This window comes from Dasypus novemcinctus, chromosome 21, assembly GCF_030445035.2.
Source record: "Dasypus novemcinctus isolate mDasNov1 chromosome 21, mDasNov1.1.hap2, whole genome shotgun sequence".
NCBI classification, from domain to species: Eukaryota; Metazoa; Chordata; class Mammalia; order Cingulata; family Dasypodidae; genus Dasypus; species Dasypus novemcinctus.
The window spans coordinates 70129071-70154019 of NC_080693.1; the positions used below are offsets into that span (position 1 = coordinate 70129071).

A 24949-nucleotide genomic window follows, 5' to 3' on the forward strand; every position below is an offset into this window, starting at 1 on the left:
TGATGGTAGCACAACATTGTGAATATAATTAATACCACTGAATTTACACAAGAAAGTAGTTAAAATGGGAAATTTTGTGTTGCGTGTATGTTACCACAATAGAAGTTTTAAAATAAATAATCTTTAAAAGTTAAAAGCGGGAAGTGGACTTGGCCCAGTGGTTAGGGCGTCCGTCTACCACATGGGAGGTCCGCGGTTCAAGCCCCGGGCCTCCTTGACCCGTGTGGAGCTGGCCCATGCGCAGTGCTGATGCGCGCAAGGAGTGCCGTGCCACGCAGGGGTGTCCCCCGCGTAGGGGAGCCCCACACGCAAGGAGTGCGCCCCGTAAGGAGAGCCGCCCAGTACGAAATAAAGTGCAGCCTGCCCAGGAATGGCGCCGCACACACAGAGAGCTGACGCAGCAAGATGATGCAACAAAAAGAAACACAGATTCCCGTGCCGCTGACAACAACAGAAACGGACAAAGAAGATGCAGCAAAATAGACACAGAGAACAGACAACCGGGGTGGGGAGGGAAAGTAAATAAATAAATCTTAAAAAAAAAAGTTAAAAGCAAACACACAAACAACTAAACTAAAGGCTGTAGTCAGACATTCCAAAGCAACTGGAGCCAGGCTAAATTTTATATCTTTTTTGTTATGTGTGAGAAATGACCGTAGTGCTCTCTTGGTGGAGAATGCTGTTTCTCAGGACTTGCTCTCCAGGAGCCAAGGGAGTATAATGCATATGCTCTTAACATCTTCCTTTTTTGGTACAGAAATGGAATGTGTCTAACACGTTTTTTTTCCTTAAGAAGTTAGATGAAACAGTCTGCTCTGTCCTTACCAAGGTTCTGTGAGAATCAGGGAATTACTGATTCTAAATGAACAACAAGCTAGGATTTTAAAATCTAATTATCTGATTGAAAAACAAACAAACAAACAAAAACTTATCGGCACTTACATGGTGATTTTCAGGAAATACTTAAATAAAGATGTAATCAGGGAAGCGGATTTTGGCTCAATGGATAGAGCATCCACCTACCACATGGGAGGTCCGGGGTTCAAACCCTGGGCCTCCTGACCCATGTGATGAGCTGGCCCATGCGCAGTGCTGATGTGCACAAGGAGTGCCCTGCCATGCAGGGGTGTCCCCGCATAGGGGAGTCCCACACGCAAGGAGTGTGCCCCATAAAGAGAGTCACCTAGCGCAAAGAAAGTGCAGCCTGCCCAGGGTGGCGCTGCACACACACAGCAAGATGATGCAACAAAAAGAGACACAGATTCCCAGTGCTGCTGACAAGAATACAAGCAGACACAGAAGAAGACACAGCAAATGGACACAGAGAGCAGACAACTGGGGGTGGGGGTATAGGGAAGGGGAGAGAAATAAATAAAAAATAAATCTTAAAAAAAAAAGATGTAATCAATGTTTGTTATCGCCAAGAGTGTGAAAACAAAATGACTTGGGGAAGCGGACTTGGCCCAGTGGATAGGGTATCCATCTACCACACGGGAGGTCCGTGGTTCAAACCCAGGGCCTCCTTGACCCGTGTGGAGCTGGCCCACGCGCAGTGCTGATGCGCGCAAGGAGTGCCGTGCCACGCAGGGGTGTCCCCTGCGTAGGGGAGCCCCACGCGCAAGGAGTTCGCCCCGTAAGGAGAGCCGCCCAGCGCGAAAGAAAGTGCAGCCTGCCCAGGACTGGCGCCGCACACACGGAGAGCTGACGCAGCAAGATGACGCAACAAAAAGAAACACAGATTCCCGTGCCGCTGACAATAGAAGTGGACAAAAAGAAGAACATGCTGCAAATGGACACAAGAGAACAGACAACGGGGGTGGGGGGTGGGGGAAGGGGAGAGAAATAAATAAAATAAAAATCTGAAAAAAAAAAAAGACTTGGAATTGATGTTTGTTTATTCAATTAAAGGCAGTTCCTTATGTGCAAGTTAAGCTTTGTTTCTTTAGCAGCCGTGTGGTTTTACAGCTTGGTAAGCGAGGCATTGAACATCTACATGAATGGGGGAGCTTCTTGGTGTCCAGGCTCTCCCTCCATCACATTAATACCCCTAGAGAGGACATTTGCCCATGAATACATTAAACTAACGAAAGATTTATATGGGAATTAGAGGCTAGTGTTTAACAAGCTGAGAACAGTAAACTTTTAATTGCAATTACTTGTTAAAAAAGACACATGTCCTCACTCATACATTGTCTGTAGAATTGTTCATTGGTCTTTTTTTTTCAGGAGGTACTGGGGATTTAACCCAGGACTTCGTACATGGGAAACTGGCACTCAACCACTCAGCTATATCTGCTCTGTAATGATAGCCATTTTTTTCGTTTGTTTGTTTGTTTTTAAGAGGTACTGGGGATTGAACCTGAGACCTTGTATGTGGGAAAGAAGTGCTTAATCACTTGAGCTATATCCACTCCCCTACAGTTTCTTTAGAGGGAATATTGGCAATAAATACCCAAATTGGTAAAATTATTCATACCCCATAACGAAATAAATAATTACAAAGATGACACAAGCTATGTTACAAAGATGTTCCTAACTCTTACAACAGCAAAATTCAGAAAAATAACCTAAATGCCAAATAATAAAGGGATGTTAATGTAAATAGTGGGGAAGCGGATTTGGCTCAACTGATAGAGCATCCGCCTACCACATGGGAGGTCCAGGGTTCAAACCTGGGGCCTCCTGACCCGTGTGGAGCTGGCCCATGCGCAGTGCTGATGCGCGCAAGGAGTGCCGGGCCATGCAGGGGTGTCCCCAGTGTAGGGGAGCCCCACATGCAAGGAGTGTGCCCCGTAAGGAGAGCTGCCCAGTGCGAAAAAAGTACAGGCTGCCTAGGAGTGGTGCCGCACACACCGAGAACTGACACAGCAAGATGATGCAACAAAGAGAGACAGAGATTCCCAGTGCTGCTGGCAAGAATGCACGCGGACAAAAGAAGAACACACAGTGAATGGACACAGAGAGCAGACAATGGGGGTCGGGGTTGGGGAAGGAGAGAGAAATAAATAAAAATAATCCTTAAAAAAAAAAAAGAAAAAAGTGTCGCATGCTGATCTTTTAAAAAAAAAAGTAGTCAATGTTTGATCCAATGCAATATTATGTAGCTATGAAGATGATAAATATGCTATGTATGAAATGAATATTATAAATGATATATGTGAATTATTATAAAATAATTCAAAATCCTCCAAGTATTCTATGGAAAGTTAGCATCTCTGAGTTATCCTCCACAAAAGAATGAGCAAATATTAAAGTACTTACAGAAGGTGAAAGTAAAATTCAGATTCTTATTAGATTTTAACAAAATGCAAAGAAATAGAATAACTCTAAATCTGAGAAAACATGTAGAAATATTTCTAAATGTTAAAGTTCTGAGAAAAGGTAAAATACTCATTTAGTACTGACCTTGACTTTTTAAAAACTTTTTATTTTGAAATAATTTCAAAATTACAGGAAAGTTGCAGAAGTAATACAGAAACAATACATAGAACTCCAATGTACCCACACCCAGATATACCAACTATCAGTATTTTGTCTTCTCTTCCTTCCTTCCTTTCTTCCTTCCTTCCCTCCCTCCCTCTCCCTCCCTCCCTCCCTCCCTCCCTCCCTCCTTCCTTCCTTCCTTCCTTCCTTCCTTCCTTCCTTCCTTCCTTCCTTCCTTCCTTCCTTCCATCTATCTCTCTATTTCTTTTCTAAACATTTGATATTAGATTGCACACATCATGGTACTCTAATACTTAACACTTTCATGCACACTTTCTGAGAACAAGGACGGTCACTTATGTACCTGCATTAAGTACAGCTATCAAGTTCAAGAAATTTAACATTAATAAGCATACTGTGGGAAGCGGATTTGGCCCAACGGATAGGGCTTCTGCCTACCACATTGGAGGTCCGTGGTTCAAACCCAGGGCCTCCTGACACTTTTGATGAGCTGGCCCATGGACAGTGCTGATGCGCGCAAGGAGTGCCATGCCGCGCAGGGGTGCCCCCCGCATAGGGGAGCCCCATGCGCAAAGAGTAAGTCCCGTAAGGAGAACCACCCAGCGTGAAAAAAGTGCAGCCTGCCCAGGAGTGGCACCGCACACACGGAGAGCTGATGCAGCAAGATGATGCAAAGAAACAAGACACAGATTTCGGGTGCCGCTGACAAGAATACAAGCGGACACAGAAGGTAAATGGACAGAGAGCAGACAACTGGGGGGAGGGGCGGGTGGGGAAGGGGCGAGAAATAAATAAAACTTAAAAAAAAAAAGCATACTGTCCTTTTGTGATCTATGTATCTTCAAAAAAATACAATAAAAATTGATGGGGGTGGAGGAGTGGGGAGTGGGGTATATGGGAACCTCTGATATTTTTAATGTAACGTTTTGTATGCTCTATTAATTTTAAAAAAAGATAATTAAAAAAATAAGCATACTGTCCATATTCCAATTTTTCTATTGTCCCAATTTTGTCCTTTTGAACACTTCTCCCTCCATAATTAGATCAGTCTAAGATCAGGTATTGCATTTATTTGTCATTGTCTCTTTTTAAAACTGTGGTAATATAGATAACATAAAATTTCCCATCTCAACCACTTCCAAGCATACAATTCAGTGGTATCAATGATATTCACAATATGTTGCTACCATCACCACCATCTATTACCAAAACTTTTCCACCATCCCAAACAGAAACTCTGTAACCATTAGGCTCTAACTCTACAGTCTCCCTCCCTCCACCTCCCAATCCTGGTAATTTGTACTCTACTTTCTGTCTCTGTGAATTTGAATATTCCAGTTATTCCACATGAATGGAATCATATAATATTTGTCTTTTTGTGTCTGGCTTCTTTCCCTCTACATGATGTCTTCAAAGTTCATCCATGTTGTAGCATGTATCATAACTTCATTTCATTTTATGGATGAATAATATTCCATTGTATGTATACACCACATTTTGTTTATCCATTCATCTGTTGTCGAACACTTGGGTTGCTTCCATCGTTTGGCTAGTTTGAATAAGCTGCTATGAACATTGGTATACAAATATTTGAGTCCCTGCTTTCAATTCTTTGGGGAAAATATCTGGAAGTGGGATTGCCAGGTCATTTGGTAGTTCTATGCTACTCTTTTTTTTTTTTTTTTAAAGATTTATTTTTATTTATTTAATTCCCCTCCCCTCCCCCGGTTGTCTGTTTTCTGTGTCTTTTTGCTGCGTCTTGTTTCTTTGTCCGCTTCTGTTGTCGTCAGCGGCACGGGAAGTGTGGGCGGCGCCATTCCTCGGCAGGCTGCTCCCTCCTTCGCGCTGGGCGGCTCTCCTTATGGGTGCACTCCTTGCGCGTGGGGCTCCCCTACGCGGGGGACACCCCTGTGTGGCAGGGCATTCCTTGCGCGCATCAGCACTGCGCATGGCCAGCTCCACACGGGTCAAGGAGGCCAGGGGCTTGAACCGCGGACCTCCCATGTGGTAGACGGACGCCCTAACCACTGGGCCAAAGTCCGTTTCCCCCTCTATGCTACTCTTGAGGAACTGCTGATCTGCTTTCCACAGCAGCTATACCATTTTATATTCCCACCAACAATGTATGAGAGTTCCCTTTTTTTTCAATAAGAGCCAATCTAGTGGGTGTGAAGTAGTATCTCATGTTTTTGATTTGCATTTGCCTAGTAGCTAATGATATTGAGCATTTTTTCGTGTGCTTTTTATCCATTCTATATCTTTTTTGGAAAAATGTCAAGTCCTTTGCCCACTTTTTAATAGGGTTGTTTGTGACAGACTTCAACTGCATACTCTACTCACAGAAAGAAAGCTTCTTTGGGATGCTTTGAATATAATCACTTACGTGCTTAAGAGCACAAAAGGATTCTCAGGGTTTGCTAATGAGCAGTAAACTCTTAGTACCTTGCATGTCTTGCATGTAGACTCCCTTGGGAGCAAGAAAGTTTAGAGTAAAATTTTTAAAAAATCACAAACGTCCATATTTGGTGGACTGACTCCCTTGAATGATAGAGTGGTCAAATTGCCCTTCTACAAATTAGAGTAAGTGATGATACCAGGTCTTTTTTGACTGCCTTGTGGTGCAGAGTTGGTACTTATAAACATCATCATTTCTTTACTTCCAGGAGCTTAATTCAGCTCAGTAATGATGATGTACTGAGGGCCTGTGACCAAGTCGAGTTTTTTGGTTCTGTATTAGCTCAAGCACTCAATGCTGTTAACAGAGCATGAGCATTGAGGGAAAGTACCAGCCTGTTTCCAACCTTCCCCACAGCAGGGGAAATAGTTAAATGTTTGGATTTGAACGAGATATCCTACTAGAAAGGGTAAAATTTATGGGAGCAAGGGATGCCAGAAAGCCAATAAATAATTAAGAATGACCATCTTGAAAAACAGGTCTTGCCTGGATGAAGAGAACGGAATTAAAAACACACAGACATACACATGTGAATGCACATGCACATATAGGTTATCGTTCCAGAGTTATCAAAGCTTCAGGTTTGAGAATAATGTTTTCATTTAGGGATATTTGAGAATAGGGTTGGAGAAAGGAAGAATAATTTACTTTGAATCTGAGAAGGCAATGCAGTTGGAGATTGGAGCAAGAAGTCCTAAGTGGAATGTTACGGACAAAATGAAATCTTAGAAAAGAATGTTGGTTTTCAGAAATCCGAGAGTAATGCTCCAATGAGAAATGCCTTGATTAGAAGCTATATTGGGGAATCAGGAGTGTCATAAACATCTATTTATTTAACACTAGGCATCCAAGTATTTAACAATCCGTACAGTTCAGGTCCAGGAGCAAGTATGTCTGAATGTGTCCAAGTTTGCTGGCTGCAAATCAGCAAGCAACTATGTGTGGGAACTTTGTGTGCTTCAAACAGAGAATGACAAGGCAGGGTGGGATGGTAATGGTGGAGTTGGGGCTACAAAAGCAAGCATGTTTTAGTTAATTGGATTGATGTTCTATCATTTTGGGGAAATTTTCAGCGTAGAAAATCTAGTCGTGGTGCATTGTGATATGACATTGTGCCCTGATTTAATCAGAGATGAGAACAGTGCTGTGGATGTGGATGTTAGTTTCAGGATGGAAGAGGAGACCTCCAGCAAGAGGTGTCTGTTTAGGATCCGAGGAGAGCAATCAACAAGGGGCATCAGAGCATTTCTGTCCTCATCTATCCATCTGAAAAGACCCTTTTGTGAACAACTACTCAAGATGGAGAAACCGTATGAGAGTCTGGCCTGCCCGGCAATGCAGGGAATCTGGTGTCCCATTTGGGTAGTGAGACTGTAGACTCCCTCGGGATGATTTTTCTTGGTCAACACGCAGGTTGTGGCCTCATGTTTGATGAGGGAGAAACCAAGTGTCCATTTAGATGGATGGGCAAGCACATGTGGGTATACCCCACTGGGTTAGAGCTTCACCTTGGGTATTTTTTGGCTGGATAATTAGAGGTGGAACCCAGGCTTTTCCTACCGAGATCCCCAGCCCTGATGGCCCTGTATGCCTGTTAGCTCTAGGTTTCCTTGCCCACAGGTCCTCTTGTATTGGGTCTAAGTCAAGGATGTTGGATTTTCATTCTTCCTCTGGCTTCTTCCTGATTAACCCACAAGTTCATATGGTCAACACTCCTTTGCAGAATAGCTGAGAAAGAGAGAGCGGAAACTACACTTGGAAAGAAGATTGCTTTGTACTTTATTTACAACAGAATGTTAGAAAAAGTAAGTTATTAATAATAAATAACTGGGAAAAACACAAAACAGCCATAAAATGACACAGAGGGTAGGATGTGTGAGGATCAACTTTTGTTTGCTTTGCTTTGTAGTCTATAACACTGTGCATTCCAAAACTTGGGCCTTCAGCAGTGGCAGTGGTATATTGACTAATCTAACCAATCGAGATCCCAGTTCAAAACGTAAACCCCAAAAATTACACTTGAAGCTACATAAAACTGGCATAGGTATAACATCAACTCAAAGAACCTCTTCTTGGTGATACAAAGACACTGAAGGGAGGCTTGCAATTCAATAGACATGCTTTCAATGTAAAGCCAAAACATGGAGAGGCTTATCCTAAAGCATTTGTTAACTTAAAAACAGAATTACATTTAATGGCATCTGAAAAATTCTCGACACGTTCACATTCTCTTATTGCACTAATTCCTAAAAAGCTCTTAAACACTTATGTTTTAAATGCAAACAGGTTTTTTGCAGGTACAGCATAGAAGAACCCAATATGCTTTGCCTCAGCATGCCAAGACTGCTATTGTGTAACATTTCAGTTTGAGCACGGATGAATAGTTTAAAACAGTTTATTTTAGGATCAAATTTCAGTTACTGGACAGATTTTTTTTTAAATTTTTTAATTTCAAGAACTATGTCTCAGATGGCTGACTGTCACCTAGCCTATTGAGTCAGGTGACCAGAAAAGAACCAAAACTATTTAGACAATTCCTCTCTATTGGATTATCTGGTAATACTTCATATGCAGAGTAAATTATACTTTCTCTACAGCAAAATTCCTATTGATCTAAGCCAGCCAATGACATATTACCTTGTCTCTGCACCATGAAGAAATGCTAAGCAAGGTAAAAATTTTAAGTGTACATAAATATATTAGCCCTGAAACATTCAGAAAATTGATTTCCCAAGAGTGTCAGAATATACTCCCTTAGGTCACTAACTGTTTATTACAGTGTCTTGAAAGAAAACCACATAATTTCTTTTTGGGGGTATTGTGTTTTTAAGTTTCTGTGTTATATATCTGGAATTGTAGTACTTAGAGATTTATTTTCACAACCAAAGGCATAGCTAATAAATGTCTCCAAATAAATTACAACCATTTTTCCCTACACACAGATGCAAAACCATAACAGAAGAGTTTATAAACTAGTTCGCCAATGAAACCACTTATTGTTTTAGTTATAACTGTGATAACCGAAAAATGTCACAGTCTCCTTTGTTGTCATGCTTTTCCTTTGCTTTGGCTTATTACAGTCCAAAAGAAGAAAAATGAAATCATCTTCAGATCTGATTTCTGACAAAGCTTATCGGGTAGAAACACCAAGATCTTCAAGTTCCAGGAAGGCACAGCCAAAGCAAGAAGGCTTGTACTTAACAGCCAGTGGGAAGCACAGGGGCATTTTGTATTTGAAATCCATCCAATGTAATGAAACATATGGTTATTTTGATGGTCTCCCCTAGTATGAGAGATGAAGACAGGGTGAACATATGTGTTATCCTATAGGTTATTTTAATTTGGCTACCAGAGACTTAAAACTTGTGATATCTGGTTCACTATACTATATTTATATATATATACAGGTATAATACAATTTTGGTGAACAAAGTTGAAGGTTTCCACATGGCAGACAGAGGCACTGAGTTAAGGATTCTATTTTCCCCAAACATGCTTAGTGAATTCAAGTTTCTGCTTTTTGTTTTCTTCTAAATTTCCATCATGCAGCCATCTAATTTCCATCCTTATAAGAATTACTAAAGTTCTATATACATGTTCATTGAAGGCTTGTATCCCACAATAACAAATTCATATATGGAGAATGTGAAACGACACTTGAAAACCAAGATACATAAAATATTGAAGTTGTTTATGTCTCGTAATGATTGGATTAAATATTCAAAGCAGCTAAAGGAATACTGGCATTCCCCACCCCCCCTTTTAAATGCACACGGACCACATGTAGACAAGAAACTTGAACGTACTTAAGAGCACACACATTTGTTGGCTAGGAATCATACTATCGTGGGTGGCTTTGTAACTGATGTCTGTGGTATTATACTGGCTATAAGAGAAATAAAACTCACAAAGGAAATCACGAACAACTTTTCTAAAACATACAGAATTGTTGACCTTGAAAGCAGAAGCGACTTTATGAAAGAGAGAAAACAGCAATGGCATTAATGGGATGTGTTAACAAACTGCACAAAATAAATTCATTCTATGTGAAAATAATGATCCCCCCCACCCTGATTTCAGCTTGCAAATGATAAGCAAATACATACACTATCTCAGTATCTTCTGAGAGCAGAATTTTGCTTTCTTAAAACTACCCTGTCAAAACCAGACATTCTCATTTAGTACTACTGTGGGGAGAAGGGGCCATTTAGAAGTCCAAGGGAGTTTGATGAAAGATTAAATTTCCCCACAGGCAAACATCATGCTACCATACCATGCAGCGAAGGCATCTTACCACAATGCTATCATTCTTGCAACGGGTTTCCTCTTGAGTTCTGGGTCTATTCATTTTTTATTTTTTTAAGTCAACCTACAGATAAAGAAATGATCTCGGCAGTCTGACAAATGACTTTGGTGCTGGCACACAGTGCCAGCGTCTGCACCTTGGGAGAAAGTATCAACCAAAAAGACACTATGCAGAGTGCTGAGCACTGAGAGAGAGAAGCAGGCAGGGGTCACTGGCCCAGAGGCTGTGGCAGGAGGACATGCTCCGTGATCTATTTTGTTTCCTTTGGAATCTGTTTTTGGGAAAGTTCCTTTCCTGAGGTTGGAGGTTATGGTCAGGAAGGCCAGCTGCGGCACGGGCCTTGGAGTTGCCCAATTACCTTTTCTCTTCCTCTCTTGGAGGGCAAAAGCAAAAGCTGAGATTCTGCTTGCCCTTCCTTCTTTGTTTAAAGGCAGTGAGGTGCGAAGGTGACAGATTTTCTTCCTTTGGACGGAAGGAGAATTCTTTTTCTGCCACTTTGGTGAATGATCTTGCCTGCTGTTAACCTTGACTCTGATCCTGCATGACCTCCACTTGCAGAAAAGAAAACTAGACAGAGCGGCATCTATCATCACTCCTCCTTTTTACGCTACAAATAGGAGTCATCATTTCCACTCATTCTCTCCTCCCTCTTGACATCATTTATGTGACTTCTGTGACATTCCCAAAAATACTGGGATTTCAAGTAAGGAACAAGACAGTGACACTCCTTTCTAAGATTCCGTGACGGCCAATCCATTCCAGGGAAGTTTGGATGTTACTAAGAGTAAAACAAGGAGAGACAGTTCTCTTTTTCAGAGTTGGCACACCAGATTCCTGACAGTGCTAAAGCCTGGCTACTGTACTCTGCCCTTGAACTTCTTTGAATGGGCAAAGAGTCAATGAATTCTACTCAATTAATTGCAAATTCTGAGAATCTTAATGGATGGTGAAAGCTGAGAAGTCAAGGTTTGTTGGTACCTGTAGAGAAAAAAGATGTCTGCCTCACCTGGGCCTCTTGGGTTCTAAACTAAAGCATTCCAAAATCAGTCAGCTCTAATCCCATTCACCCATGCAATTCTTAGATTTCTGAGGCCATGAGGGCACAGAGGGGAAAGTTATTAGAAGACAGAAACAAGTGGAATTTTTATTAAGTTCTGTGAAAGATATAAATAAGTTATCATTAATTGCACTTGGAGCCATATAGGTTGATAATTAAAATTTTCAAAAATTTAAAGAGTCAGCTAGGCCCCAAATCCTGAGTCAGACTAACTGAACTAGGAATCTTAGAAACTATTGGTATTCAAGTATTGGTGATCAGCAGTTCAAAATCTAACCATTAGGTATGTTATGCCTGAGAGTGTTTTTGGGAATTTCAGGTTTGATGGGAAATTGACCTTCCACTAATTTACCACATCTTGTAACAAAGTGGTGCAAAGTTTTCATTTGTTTACCCTTGAAGTCCACGTTGACCTCATCAAATGCCCAATTGCAAGACTTACTCTCTGGCTTACTGCTGTATGGAAGATTCCTTCTGTCTTTTGCAAGTCTCACATCTTACGTCTAATATGGCATACTTAGCGATTCCTGTGATACGCGTAATCACTTAACCACATGCACACTCAGAGATGGAAGGAACATGTTTGAATGACAAAGCAGTTTTTTTCTATATCAGAAGATTCTTAAAAAAAAAAAGCCCAAAATGAAACTGTAAAACCCCATGAAATATTCATATTTAGTTACTCTGATTTGGGCCAACATGGCTTATCTGAAGAGTGCATGCCAGGTAGATTCAGGGTGGCTTTTTTCTCAGGGTCTGGAAGCGTGAGAGTTTCTGGGGCCGACTTTTTCCGGGGCCGATCTTTAGGAACTGACAGAAATTCTGGTGCGTCTGTGGAGAGGGGTGTGGATGGAGCGCTGGAAGGGGCTCTGCGGACTGAAGAAGGTAGAAGAGGGATGCTCGAGATAGAAATTGCAGGTGGGAAAACGCCGATTTTCTTGTTGGTGGCTTCCTGAGTGGCTCGTTCAAATTCTCGGACTTCATCCATTGTCATGTCTTTAGAGAAAACAAAATAGGAGAATTGAACAGTATTGACAAGAGATGGAAATGGATTCTCATCATTGTGCCTGTTTTTTAAAGGAAATATAGGAACCCCATCATAAAGGGATCTCTTCAGATCATTTAAACACTAAATCTGAATTTTTTTCTTTTTGCTAAGGCAAAACCCCCAAAACAATATTCCTTTATGCATATCCATCCAAGACTTTCCAAAACACTCTTCAATGAGTATTTTAAGTATCCTGAATACGAAACCACAGGCGAGTTACAGGCCCACCCCCAGGGAGGTGTATCTGTATGTATGTGTGTGTTGTTGTGGGTATGGTTGTTACATGGAAGTGTTAGATACGGCCATGTCTTCCATAAAGCAAAGCAACCAATGGCCCTGAAATGATATTGTCTATGTTAGATCACAGAAGACAAGAATACCTCTGTAGGGTAAACAGGTAAATCATCAGAATTTCTCCACAAGCTTTTTTTCTTTTCTTTCTTTCTTTTTTTTTTTTTCAAAGGAGGTACCAGGATTGAACCTGGGATCTCGTACATGGGAAGGAGGCGCTTACCCACTGAGCTACACTGCTCCCCCACATGCTGTCTTTTAAACTATACTTTAGCAGTCTGAAGGTACACAGAGAGGCTGTGGGCTACTATCTAGCCTGAATGAAAGGGTTTTAATTGATTCAAAGACAATGACAACAAGAAAAACCTAGCAAAGAAAACTATTTCTTAAGGAAATTTAAAAGAAAAGAGAGAATGAAAATTGGATAATTTAGCGAGTGAGTCTCTTCCTACCTTTGGGACAGAATATATTGAAAATATATCACTGTACTATAATACAGCGATGACGTCCTTCTCAGGGGCTATTTGCCTTTTTATAGTTTGATGTCTCCTTTCATTCTCAGGAGCTCAGCTATTATTATTATTATTAATTCTTCTCAGTCTGGCTATCCCTGGCATCCTCTGCCATTTTCATGTGCTGGAAGGAAACTGGGTTTATTAGACATAAGCCGAGTGAAGGCCTGGGGCCCATCCTTGAGTAAAAGGCAACATTTGCTGTCATGGATTTTCTACACCTATTTTAGCTTCTCAGAGGCTCATTTTGCATTCTTTCTTGTTCTCTGCCATGAACTTTAGTAGTTATCATGAGATGATAATGCCTGAATAAACTAGCATGAAACAATCAGCCACTTTGGACATATTAGCTGTGTAATTAATACTCATAACACTGTATTAACTATTAGGTCTCATAACAAATGAGCAAACCAGAATGACTTTTCATAAAACAAAAGCCTTAAAAGAATTTTCTGGGAACAATTAAAATTTTCTGACTGGGAAAAAGTTTTTACAAAGGGAGTAAAAAATTAAACTCTGCAGCTACAACATAAAATTCACACTATATCAAGAAAAACTATAAGTGCAAACTTACCAGTTTTTTAATTACTAAGAATATTAAACAAGCTAAGAAATGAGAATAAGTTTTTTTTAAGAGATGGTATTGATTTCAAAATAAAGTGGGGACTCTCAGAAAAATTTCAGTGAACAGGAGTATGTTTCTGCTATAGTGAAATTCGGATATCATCTTCGAAAATTTAGACTTTCTAAAACAAGCGCCTGAATATACTGCTCTACTCATTGCATCCGGCAGGGGGCAGAAATCATCCAAAGTACAGAATGTTTCCTTTTACACTCCCAGAGTCTCTTAGAAGTTCCTTTCCTTGAAGGCTTTGAAATTGCTCAATTGAAAAGGAGACTCTTTCCTTGGAGCTCTTCATGGATATTAATTTTGCATGATATCAATCTAATTTATCCCTGCTCAGCTTGATGATTTAAATTTTAACACCCATGCAGTTTCCATTTGTGATGGCCAACAACCTCTTGATTTGAACTGTTTTTCATTATGCTAGAGAAGAAGAAAAAAAAAAAGATCCCCAATTTCATTAAATTCCAAAGTATAAGGGAAATATTGTAAGCATTCAAAATAACCACTCAGTAACTTTTGCTTTTTTTTTTTTTTTTTTTGGGAGGCACCGGGGACCAAACCCGGGACCTCCCATGTGGGAAGCGGGCGCTCACCGCTTGAGCCGCATCCACTCCCAACCACCCAGTAACTTTTGAGGAGGTGGGCATCTCCCGTGCTGACGTCCTGCCGCCAGAGGAAACACATGGATGGTCTTTCCCATGCGGAGGACCATTCTCGGTATCACCTTTTACATAATAGGTTGACTTTATAACAGTAATAAATGTAGTAAAACCAAAAGGAAATCAAGTATGAAGACTCAGGCGGTAAGAATTTAGGATGAGCTTAGCATCCACTGAACATGTGGCAGTTCCCCTTTTCCTCTGGCTTCCTTTGGTCATATATATATATATATTTTTTTTTTTTTTTCTGCGTATGGCAGTTTGGACTGTGCCTTTGGTCATATTGATAATGAGCAGCTTTCAGAGAGCAGCTGGGGGGAACTGGTTCTAACATTCCTAAAAGAAAAGGCAATTGAAAGTGATGGAACTTCAAGGGCAATTTCCTTAATGAGCATTTCGAACTTTAAAACAGGGAGAGAGCAAGGGAGGAGTCATATGGGAAGGAGGGCCATACTGGTCGGTGCATAGAGAGGAAAACCTCCCCTCAGTGAAGTCTTAGCTGAGTGTTTTCTGCAAAACCAATCACTGCATGCACAGGAAGAGTCAGGCCCGCTCAACCTCAAAGGCAGTCCCATGCATCCAAACAGCAGCACATGAGCCTTGTAGGGATAGTACACGTTCCAAAGACATGCTCCACAAACTTAATTAAACATTTCCCAAGTGCATCCAAAAGGTCTTCACAATTCTAAAGCATCCATTTACAACTCTAGCCACATCGCAATTTTCTACATTATTGCTTAAAAAAAAAATCTAATCCGTAAAAATCTAAGGCCGAGGCTAATGGACATGAGGGCTCAGGATGGCATCAAAAGAGATTCCTGCTCTGGCAAAGACAAATATAAATGATTTGGAGACTACATTTTTCCCTTATTATCTGTATACCTCTTCTCTTCATAGACACGAATGGCTGAAAGATAATTATATTAAAAATGCTGAAGATAAAAAAAGAGAATAAAAATAAAGAGAAAAAAAAAAAGAGAAAAAAATGCTGTCATACACCTAGTTACTTCGTGATTTCCAGTGTGTGACTACATAACCTTGAGACTCTCTGGGGCTTAAGCCCCAGTCTAGATTCACTCTGCAGCCCGGCACATTCCCAGCTCACCACCTCCTTCAGGGCTCAGCCAGTGTGTCCACACAGATTGCGGCCCAATCTTGAGATTAACCTAAATCAAAGGGCATTGATCGGGTAAAACAGCTACAAAGCATCCTAGAAAACATTTCAAAGCAAATGTAAGAGACCCAAAATGGCAGATGAGCCGGAAGCCCTCCCTGGATTAACTGAGTGTTAACTATGTTTTGAAAAGTTACTGACATGTTCTAGTTTATACATGTCATCCATTTGGACCCCTCTGCTCTTTTATGGTACAGGCAGTTTTACTAGTATTGCAAAACGTTTCCACTCTCCATGTTCTTGGTTTTGTGACTGAAATAACCCCCGAGTCAAATGGCTTTAAAGAATCAGTGTCTGGAAGTGAGAGGTGACACTGCCCAATTTAGACCCAGCTTAGGTTCTTCATCAACAGCTTCTGAGCAACGACACAGTTTTGAGGAAGGTTGGGAACTGAACGGTTGCAGTATTTCAAAGATCAGTTTATGTGGGCATTTGCTAAAGGGTGGGCAATATGTTTTAAAAATTCTACATACACTTGTTTTGGCATGGCTCTCTATGTCATCCACAGTGGAGGAATGCTGATTGCAAACTTTTATGTTGGTTTGTTCATGCATGTTTTTCTCGTATTCCCGAACATCATCCATTGTCATATCTGAAAGAAGGTCAAGACGTTGGCAACTTGGGTTATTAAATGCAAACTTTCAATGGGGAGACTTTAGGGAAAGACTGTAACTTAGCAGAAGCCAAGGAGAGGTTTAAAAAGCAGGGAATTTACTAACTTTATGAAGAGTAAATCATAAAGTTAGCCAAACCAGCCAAAGGGGAGTACGTGCGAGGAAGTTAAAACAGTCTTAGAACAGAGAAGAGTGGAAATTGTTTAGGCATGTTTCTGTAAAGTGAGCTAGCTAGCTAGAATGTTTTAGCACGTGGGCAGTGTGCTGTAGCTTGAGATCTCCTAAAGCATCGTTAGAAGATCCCTTAGGGATAGAGGTTCAGGTTTGTTTGGTCTAATACTTACCTTCCATATACCTTTCAGAATGGACTTAGACATCTTTCAATTAATGCATTCACAAACATAAAGTACACTTTCATTGCTATTATGGGAAACATGACGTAGAAGGCAGAGAAACAATGTTCACTGGTAACCCGTGAGATGTGGTGGAATTCTCACACAGAGATATATTTTTACACGAAATAGATGGTATCCGATAGTGCAGGTCTGTACTGAACTTCAAGTCTAACCTAACAGCTTGAAGATGGCTGGCACTACTTCCTCCCACGCTGATCTATAAATAAAATGGCACATGACATGATTATGATTTTTTTGGTCCAGAGTGTGCAGTTTTTCAGTATCTCAGGATTATGATCTTTTAATCCAGTGGTTCTAAATGAGGGAGGGGGGATGAGAGGGGTGGGTAGGATTTTGTGATATTTTTGGTTGTCACAACCGGAGAGAGGATGCTACTGACCTCTAGTGGGTAGAGGTAAAGGATGCTGCTAAACATCCTACAAGGCAAAGGATAGCTCCCCGTAACAAAGAATTTTCTGGTCCAAAGTCCCAACAGTGCCAAGATTGGGAACCCGTCTTCATCCAATAGATAAAAAACTTAAACAAGGAACCCATCCATCTTCAGTGTGTGAAATGCATAAAAATCCATACAAGTAGTCTCACATTGAGTACTTCTGTTGTTTTACCGGCCCCCCCCCTTCTTGGTTATTTTACATTTTACGGGCAGTTTCCCCAGGTGGGCATTCCTCTTTTGTTCTCTTGGCAGAATTTAACTTCAAGCCTCTTTACAATGAAGGTATGCTGAACAATTGCTTAATCTACCACCCTGATCACTAATTAGCTTGGAGGGGAGTTAGAGCAAGTGTTCACAGCTGGAATTTTTCCTTAAGTATTTTCTGTATCATGTGGTTAGGTGTCTTTTTATATCATGGCATGTGTCATGTGAGAGTCTCTTCATTTCCAGAGGCAGACTTGCCAGAAGCGTATGATTTAATTTAACGTGGTCTGGAGACAAGATGGAGTGTGGCTCCAAATCCAGACTTGGGCTATTTTATTTAGGCAATGATCCCCTTGTACCCCAAAATCATCAATCAAAAATGCTGTCCATAAGCAATGTAAGTATCAAGAATGCTAAGTAGCAATCTGGCAAAGCAAAGAGCAAGCTTTCCTTTTAGAAAATGGAAGTGGCCATAAAGCAATAAAGAGCTGCTGCATTGTGACTGGAGCAAACGCATCTTAGTTAACAATATCACATTCTTTCAATACAATCATTTTAATGTCAATGTCTACCTATCAACATTTCTTTAAAACACAAATTTACCTGGAACCAAATACTAAAAGATTCTTTTTAGCTAAAAAAAAGAATGTCCCAATACATACATTCATTAGACAGTTTCTTTTCTTCCCCACATCCCCCCTGACATAGCAGTAATTTGGAAAACAAAAACAAAGGAGTTTTAGTTTCTTTGTTCTAGTGAATATCAATAGAAATCATACTTTATCTTTAATTACCTCAAAGTTAAGAAAGGGGCTTAAACTATTTGACCATGTGCTTTCTTTCTTTCTTTTTTTTTTTAATTGATTTTGTAAAAATATTACATTAAAAAAACAATATGAGGTCCCATTCAACCCCCCCACCCCCACCCCACCACTCCCCCCTCCTGTGCTTTCAAAGATATGTTAATTTTATGAAAAACATTTTGACAACAAAGAAGATCATTGCTCCCTTGTTTATAATAGCGAAAAATTGAAAACAACCCAGGGAACAGATATTACTATGTAATAACTAAAAATGATGTATAAGAAAATTTAATACTATGGAGAGATTTTCTTTTTTTAAAAGTTCATTTCTCCCCACCCCCGTGCTGTTTTTCACTTGCTGTGTCTGTTTTCCTTGTTTCTTTAGGAGGCACCAGGAGCTGAACCCAGGACCTCTAATGAGGAAGGGAGGGGCCTAATCACTTGAGCCACCTCCGCTCCCTGCTTTGCTGTGTCTCTCATTCTGATTTCCCTCCCTGTGTCTCTTGTTAAGTCATTTTGCCATTCCTGACTATTGTGTCAGCTTGCTGTCTTCTTTAGGAGGTGCAGGGAACCTCTGCTCCCTGCTTTGTTGAGTCTGTCTTTATGTTTTTTCTTCTTGTGACTCTTGTTGTGTCAGCTTGCTGTGTCTGCCTGTTGTGCCAGCTTGCTGTTTTCTTTAGGAGGCACTAGGATCTGTATCAGCAACTTCCCATGTGGTAGGCAGAAGCCAACTGTCTGAGCCACATCCACTTCCCGAGAGATATTCCTGATATATTGTTAAAATAAAAATAGGAGTAAAAATTGTTCAAACTGTATGATATCCTTCGTGTGAGAAAAACATTATGTACATTTAAAAAAAGACTAAAAGGTTACATTTAAAAATGTTAAAGTGACTATTTCTAGGAGTTGAAATTATGAGTAATTTTCATTTTCTTTTTTTTTTTTAAGACTTATTTATTTATCCCCCCCTCCTCTCCATGGTTTGCACTTGCTGTGTCTGTTCATCTTCTTTGTTTCTTTAGGAGGTACCGGAAACTGAACCTGGGACCTCTGATGTGGGAGGGAGACACCTAATTGCTTAAGCCACCTTCATTCCCTGCTTTGTTGTGTTTTACCTCTTGTGTCTCTTGTTGAGTCATCTTGTTGCATCAGCTTGCTGGGCCTGCCCGTTGCGCCAGCTCACCGTCCTGCTTGTCCTCTTTAGGAGGCACCAGGAACCTCTGCTCCCTGCTTGGTTGAGTCTGTCATTATGTTTTTCTTCTTGTGTCTCCTGTTGTGCCATCTTGTTGTGTCAGCTTGCTGTGCCTGCCCTTCGCACCAGCTCGCTGTCTTCTGAACTGAACCATGAACCTCCATGTGGTAGGCGGGAGCCCAATTGCTTGAGCCACATCCGCTTCCCCATGTTCTTCTTTTTGAAGCTATATTTTCTAAATTTTCTACATTAAATATGCATTACTTGCATAAGAAAGAAAAAAAGAAAAGAACTGTATCTTAAAAAACTATTATTTGGGTCATTAGGAAGATGGATACTTTCAATTTTGGAATTGGTAAGAAAAAGAAACACTTTTCTAGAATTTCTGCCCACCGTAGAAATATAATCTTTTTTTAAAAAAAAACGAAGCATAAAAAACCCAAAGTTTATGAAAATTTCATCTAAATAAAAAAAAATTTCCCAATTAAGACATAAGAATTAACATTTCCAGTAGATTAGTTCTCTAGAAGATCATATTTGGTCCGTACTGAGGCTCAAGGAAAGTATGTTTGTCTAAAATCTGAAGTATACCCAGACACCATAAATGCTCACAGAAATGATGTAAATATTTTCAATATTCTTCAGTAATTTATGGAAATTTTAATCAAGTGAAAATGTTCCTGTTCAGTTTATCTGGTAAAATGCATTGTCTTGCTTCTGCAAAGTATATTAGCTCAAAATCTATATATGAATCAATTTTTTTAGTAAATTCAATTACATGTGCCCAATGACAGATTATACTTTCAGAGATGATTCATCTCCATTATTGATTGATTTTCATCGATCTGAGTGATTCTAACAACTTAGGTTTGGCTCTCTTTGCTTCCAGCAAACAACTGCTTACATGTATCAGAGAAACTCTTAATTAAAGGAAACCTATGTCAATAATTTGCAAACAAATTGACAAACAATGTCTTTAATTTACAGATTTTGAAGGTCAGAATTTTACTTAAAGGTTTTCTTAAACAAGGCTTCTCAAACAAGAAACACCAGAGCTAATTCATTGCCTGATTTAAGAGACTATTGGAATGAATACTGTATTTCTTCTAAGAGAGGTACTTCCTAAGCATTAAGAAGTATTTTGGGGCTATAAATGCTCTCCTTGTTGCACTTCAGGGAGACAAAATTTCCTTTCTCTGCCTTCTCTGGAGACCATTTCTTTCCCTCTCTTTCTGTTCTTGCATCAGGTGAGGGGACAGACAACTCTGACACTTCCTGTGCCAGAATTGGAGGTCACACTGGACCTGACTAGAACCTCCCCTCTGCCAGGTGATGAGGCTGAAATACCAGAACCTTCTCCTCTCCCACCAGGTCAGCTGTGTCAAAGAAGTTCTGATCCCAGGGGATTTGTTAATTGAGGAATCTTCTTTGGTTTCCTTAACTAGGAATTAAAGGTTCTTGTGAAGCCCAACTATGTGAGTCTTGGTCTGCGTCAACCATTTTCTGCTTTAAAAAAAGAAGTTCTCAATTATTTATTATTTATTGAACCACTCAAGTAATGCATGAATCATGTTCCATAAAAATAATTCAAATGGTATTGGATTTTACAGAGGAAAGAGTTGAATTCCTTTTAACCTTCTCTACCAACCCTATTCCTTCTCCTGCCTTTTTCCTGGAGATAACCACTGTTAGAAGTCTGCTTTTTTTCCCTTTATAGCACACATATATGTTATTATGCATGCGAACACTGAATCCCGTTTATTTTTACATATATGCAATCACACTTTACATATTGTACTGACTTAATATTTCCACTGATGGAAAATGTATATATTTTCATACAGTATATATAGAACTACTGTCTGTTCTCTGTGTCCATTTGCTGTGTGTTCTTCTGTGTCTGCTTGTATTCTTGTCAGTGGCAGTGGGAATCTGTGTCTCCTTTTGGTGTGTCATCTTGCTGCGTCAGCTCTGTGTGTGTGTGGCGCCATTCCTGGGCAGGATTAATTTACTTTCATGCTGGGCGGCTCTCCTTACGGGGCGCACTCCTTGCGCATGGGGCTCCCCTACACGAGGAACACCCCTGCGTGGCAGGGCACTCCTTGCACCCATCAGCACTGTGTGTGGGTCAGCTCCACATGGGTCAAGGAAGCCCTGGGTTTGAACCCTGCACCTCCCACGTGGTAGGCAGATGCTCTATCTGTTGAGCCAAGGCCGCTTCACATACCGTATTTTTAGTAACTGTTGTACACCATATTTCCTAGTATGGGTATATCAATTTGCTTGACCATATTCCTGTTAATAGACATTGAGAGAGACTAACTTCTAGCTTTTATAAACATGATAATAAATGTTTTTGTATATATATTCATAAGCAAGTGTGTGAGAATTTCTTAAGAATAAATTTCTAGAAGTAGCATTACTGGGTCATAGGTTATTTGTACCTATCATTTTTATAGAAACTGCTAACTATTATCCCAAGATGCTATACCAATTTGCTTACCAATCAATAGTGTAAGAGAATCCATTTCTTCCTCACCTCTCCAAAACTGGACCTTTCATCAATCTCTTAAAATTTTGCCATCAGATGGGTAAATAATATACCCTCTTGTTATTTTTATTACATTTCTTATAAGTAATGAGATTATTGGCCACCTTCATTTCTTCTTCTATGTTCTTTACCCTTTTTTCTATTGAGATTAAAAAAAAATGACAGGCCTTTTTACATATATTACAGGTTTTAATCTTCAGGTAGGTACTTATATTGTATGTATTTTCTTCTTGTCTGAGACTTTTACCTTTGTCTGTGGTGACAACTTTCTTTCAATTATTTTATTTTTAAAGAAGGAAGCTCGATTTCATTGGAAGTGGAGGCAAGCTCATACATTCAAAAGGCCTTTTGAGACAGAAATCAGTTGAATATACAGAGAAACTATAAATGTCCTGGAACAAAGTGTTTGCAAAAATGAATTTTCCTTCATTGTACTGCACAGTTGCAGCAGCTAAAATTTAAAAAGAGAGTCATATACTCTAATTCAATGACCTGTCCAATGGCACAGTATGCTTTATTTCCTTCTTTAAACATTTTCTCTCCACTCGCAGGCTCCTCAGTCTAAAGAGAAGTCATTTTTTTCTGACTCTAAGTCAAAATGAAAGTCTTAAAGAAGTGGTTGGGTTGATGAGGGGTTGGGGGTTGGGGCTCCAGAAAGCATGAGTTGGAGTTGCTAATCCTTTGGCTCCATCAAATGGCAGGCATCCTTCGTGAAGCACCGTTTTTCAAAACCCTTTAAAATGATTATAATTCAATGCATGCTTGCTATAGAAAGCTTAGGGATGGATCTGGTTTTCTATAGAGAAAGTAGTCAACCTCGGTGAATGCCTTTTTCCATGTAATTCAGACCACTAAAACCTAGAACTGTATTCCACAGTTGTGGCTTTTTTTAATAGTTCTTGATTTTTAGTGGTGGTGGTGGTGGTAGGTGGGTCACAAATCCCTTCGAAAATCTGATGGATAGCTATGGGTTCTCTCCCCCCAAAAATGCATGCATGTGCACACGTGCGCGCACACACACACATACTATGTTGCATATGAACCAATGCACTCAAATTCATATTTCAGGACAGAGGAGGTCATTGGAAAGTGAAGGCTTGGTGAACTCAACCAGCTAATGCTAGCGCTTAGCAGCTTCTTTCTTAACCTTGAGCGTGCTTTCTTCACGCATTGTTAGACCTGCTCTAGGGACTCCTGGCTGGTTTCTAAGTCACTTCCATAAAGTAGTTTCATCTATATCAGTCAGAACTCTTTCCCATCCTTTTTTTGGAAGGGTCAGGTTTTCAAAGACATTCCATTCAATCACAGCCTCCCTCTGGCAATCTTCTGTGTTCCCCTTTCAAAAATACTGTCAGATTTGTGAAGCAAAGCCATGCTTTTGTGAGGCTGTGCTGACTATTTTTATCCACCTCCTCTCTCACCTCATCTTCTGAAATGTGTTGTTGTTTCTCTGATTAGTGTTCCAGTCATGCAGAAAGACCCAAGGCTCATGGATAGACCATCCACGGCTTTGAAACACAAACTCAACTCCTTCAATATGGAAATGGTTACGCTTTACAACGAACATGAGCAGAATAAATTTGATTAGGGAGAGCGTTGTGTGACAGCCAAATGCCAAAACTCCAAAAAAAGCTGCAAAATTAATCCTTGGGCCAGAAAAAAAAGGACAATGTCCTTTTTCTTGTCCCTTAATTAAGCACTGAAGGTGGTAAGTCTAATTAGGAAGAAAGAAACCCAGGGCCAGCACTCCATAAGGTGTGCGGTTTAGAAGGGCAGGCAATTTGAGCACTGTGCAAACTCACCGTCAAGGAGGTGAACGGGGCTAAAGTCAGCCCTGAAAACCCGCAGCACCTCTGAGTCTACCCAGAAGGGACACCATCTTCTAATTCATCTGTTTAGAGCGGTGCCTTACTCTAACTCTCACATGCTATCATAGTTTAGCAATTGGCTCTGAAAGTGTCTACTGTTCTCTAGTCCAACCTATTTGGACTGGATTAATTAAGCTCTTTGCAATCCAACCCAGTTTCAGGCCATGCTGTATGTCAGTGTTTTCTGAACTTCAGGGCTCATTAGAATCCTATGAAGGGCTTCTGAGACCCCAGATTACTGGGTTGCACACCCCTACCCCACACCCCTGAGTCTCTAATTCGGTAGGTCTGGGGTGGGCCTGAGAATTAGTGTTCTAAGAAGTTGTGGTCCAGGGACTTCCCTTCGAGAACCACTGCTGTAAGCTACAGGCAAGTGTTTACTAATGAGTGCCTCACTGAGCCTGTACTGCCCATGGAAAAATAAGCAACTTCAGGTTCCTCTAACTACAGGGCTATCCTGGTGGACACTTGGCTTTGGTGCCAGCAACATATTCATTTACCAGAAAGGCCCACTCGAGCTTCCCAGCAGTCCTCGGGCATACGGGACTGAGAAGGCACTCTTCTCAGTGGGCAGGGGCTGTTTCCATGCACTTGAGTGACTGTCCATGTCTGAGTAGGGAGGACGCCACTGGTTTCCTTTCTGGCAGCTCTGCTGGGGGTGATGATGTTGGAGTAGTTCCAGTGAAATCGATGGGCTGGTTCTCAGTCCTCTTGGTGAGAGAAAAGGTTGCTGGTTTTGGCTGAGGCCCTGCCTGTGTGTCTAGGGGTTGGAGAAACACCCTGGGCAGGGCGAGGCGCACAAATGACCCACGGCCACTAAACTGCAGGATGTTTTTCTGCACTGAGATCCAGAAAGGGCTATTTGGTCAAAGGACTCCTTGAGTTTTTAACTACCTCCACCTAACCCTAATAGGTGGTGTTCTCTTCCAAGAGGTAACAAAGAGGTAGGCGTTCTCTTCTTACAGGGCTCCAGGAACCGGGTCTCCAGTTTCCTCTGAGTCACTATTCTAGCTTTCCACCCCTGTAGTGGTCTAAGAATTCCTTTTCTTTTCTTTTTGTCTTTTTTGGACTAATAATCCTTAAGTCTTTTTCTTGTGCCAGGCTCAGCCAAGATGGAAAACAACCAGTCCTCTCCTTCCTGCCTGTCATGTATTATACGACTTCCCATATTTTCTGCCTTTCTTTATTTTGCCTAATTAAGCCCTCTTTTCTGATTAACAGACTGGCAGTGCTTTGTGTCCCTTGATCAGGTTCAGGCTCTGGCTATCTTTTTTTTTTTCTTCTGGCTATCCTT

General features: G+C 40.7%; 1 protein-coding gene across 1 annotated transcript in view; it reads right to left on the bottom strand.

Annotated features, from left to right (window-relative positions):
* Nucleotides 1-7654: 7654 nt before the first annotated feature.
* Nucleotides 7655-24949, bottom strand: part of PITPNC1 (phosphatidylinositol transfer protein cytoplasmic 1) — a 291166-nt gene continuing 273871 nt past the window's right edge. The window contains exons 9-10 of the mRNA XM_004450043.5: nucleotides 16048-16166; nucleotides 7655-12258 (exon numbers count right to left, since the gene is read on the bottom strand). Of these exons, the coding sequence (XP_004450100.1) occupies nucleotides 12253-12258; nucleotides 16048-16166 (125 nt within the window). The 3' untranslated portion in view covers nucleotides 7655-12252. The remainder of the gene's footprint in view (nucleotides 12259-16047; nucleotides 16167-24949) is intronic.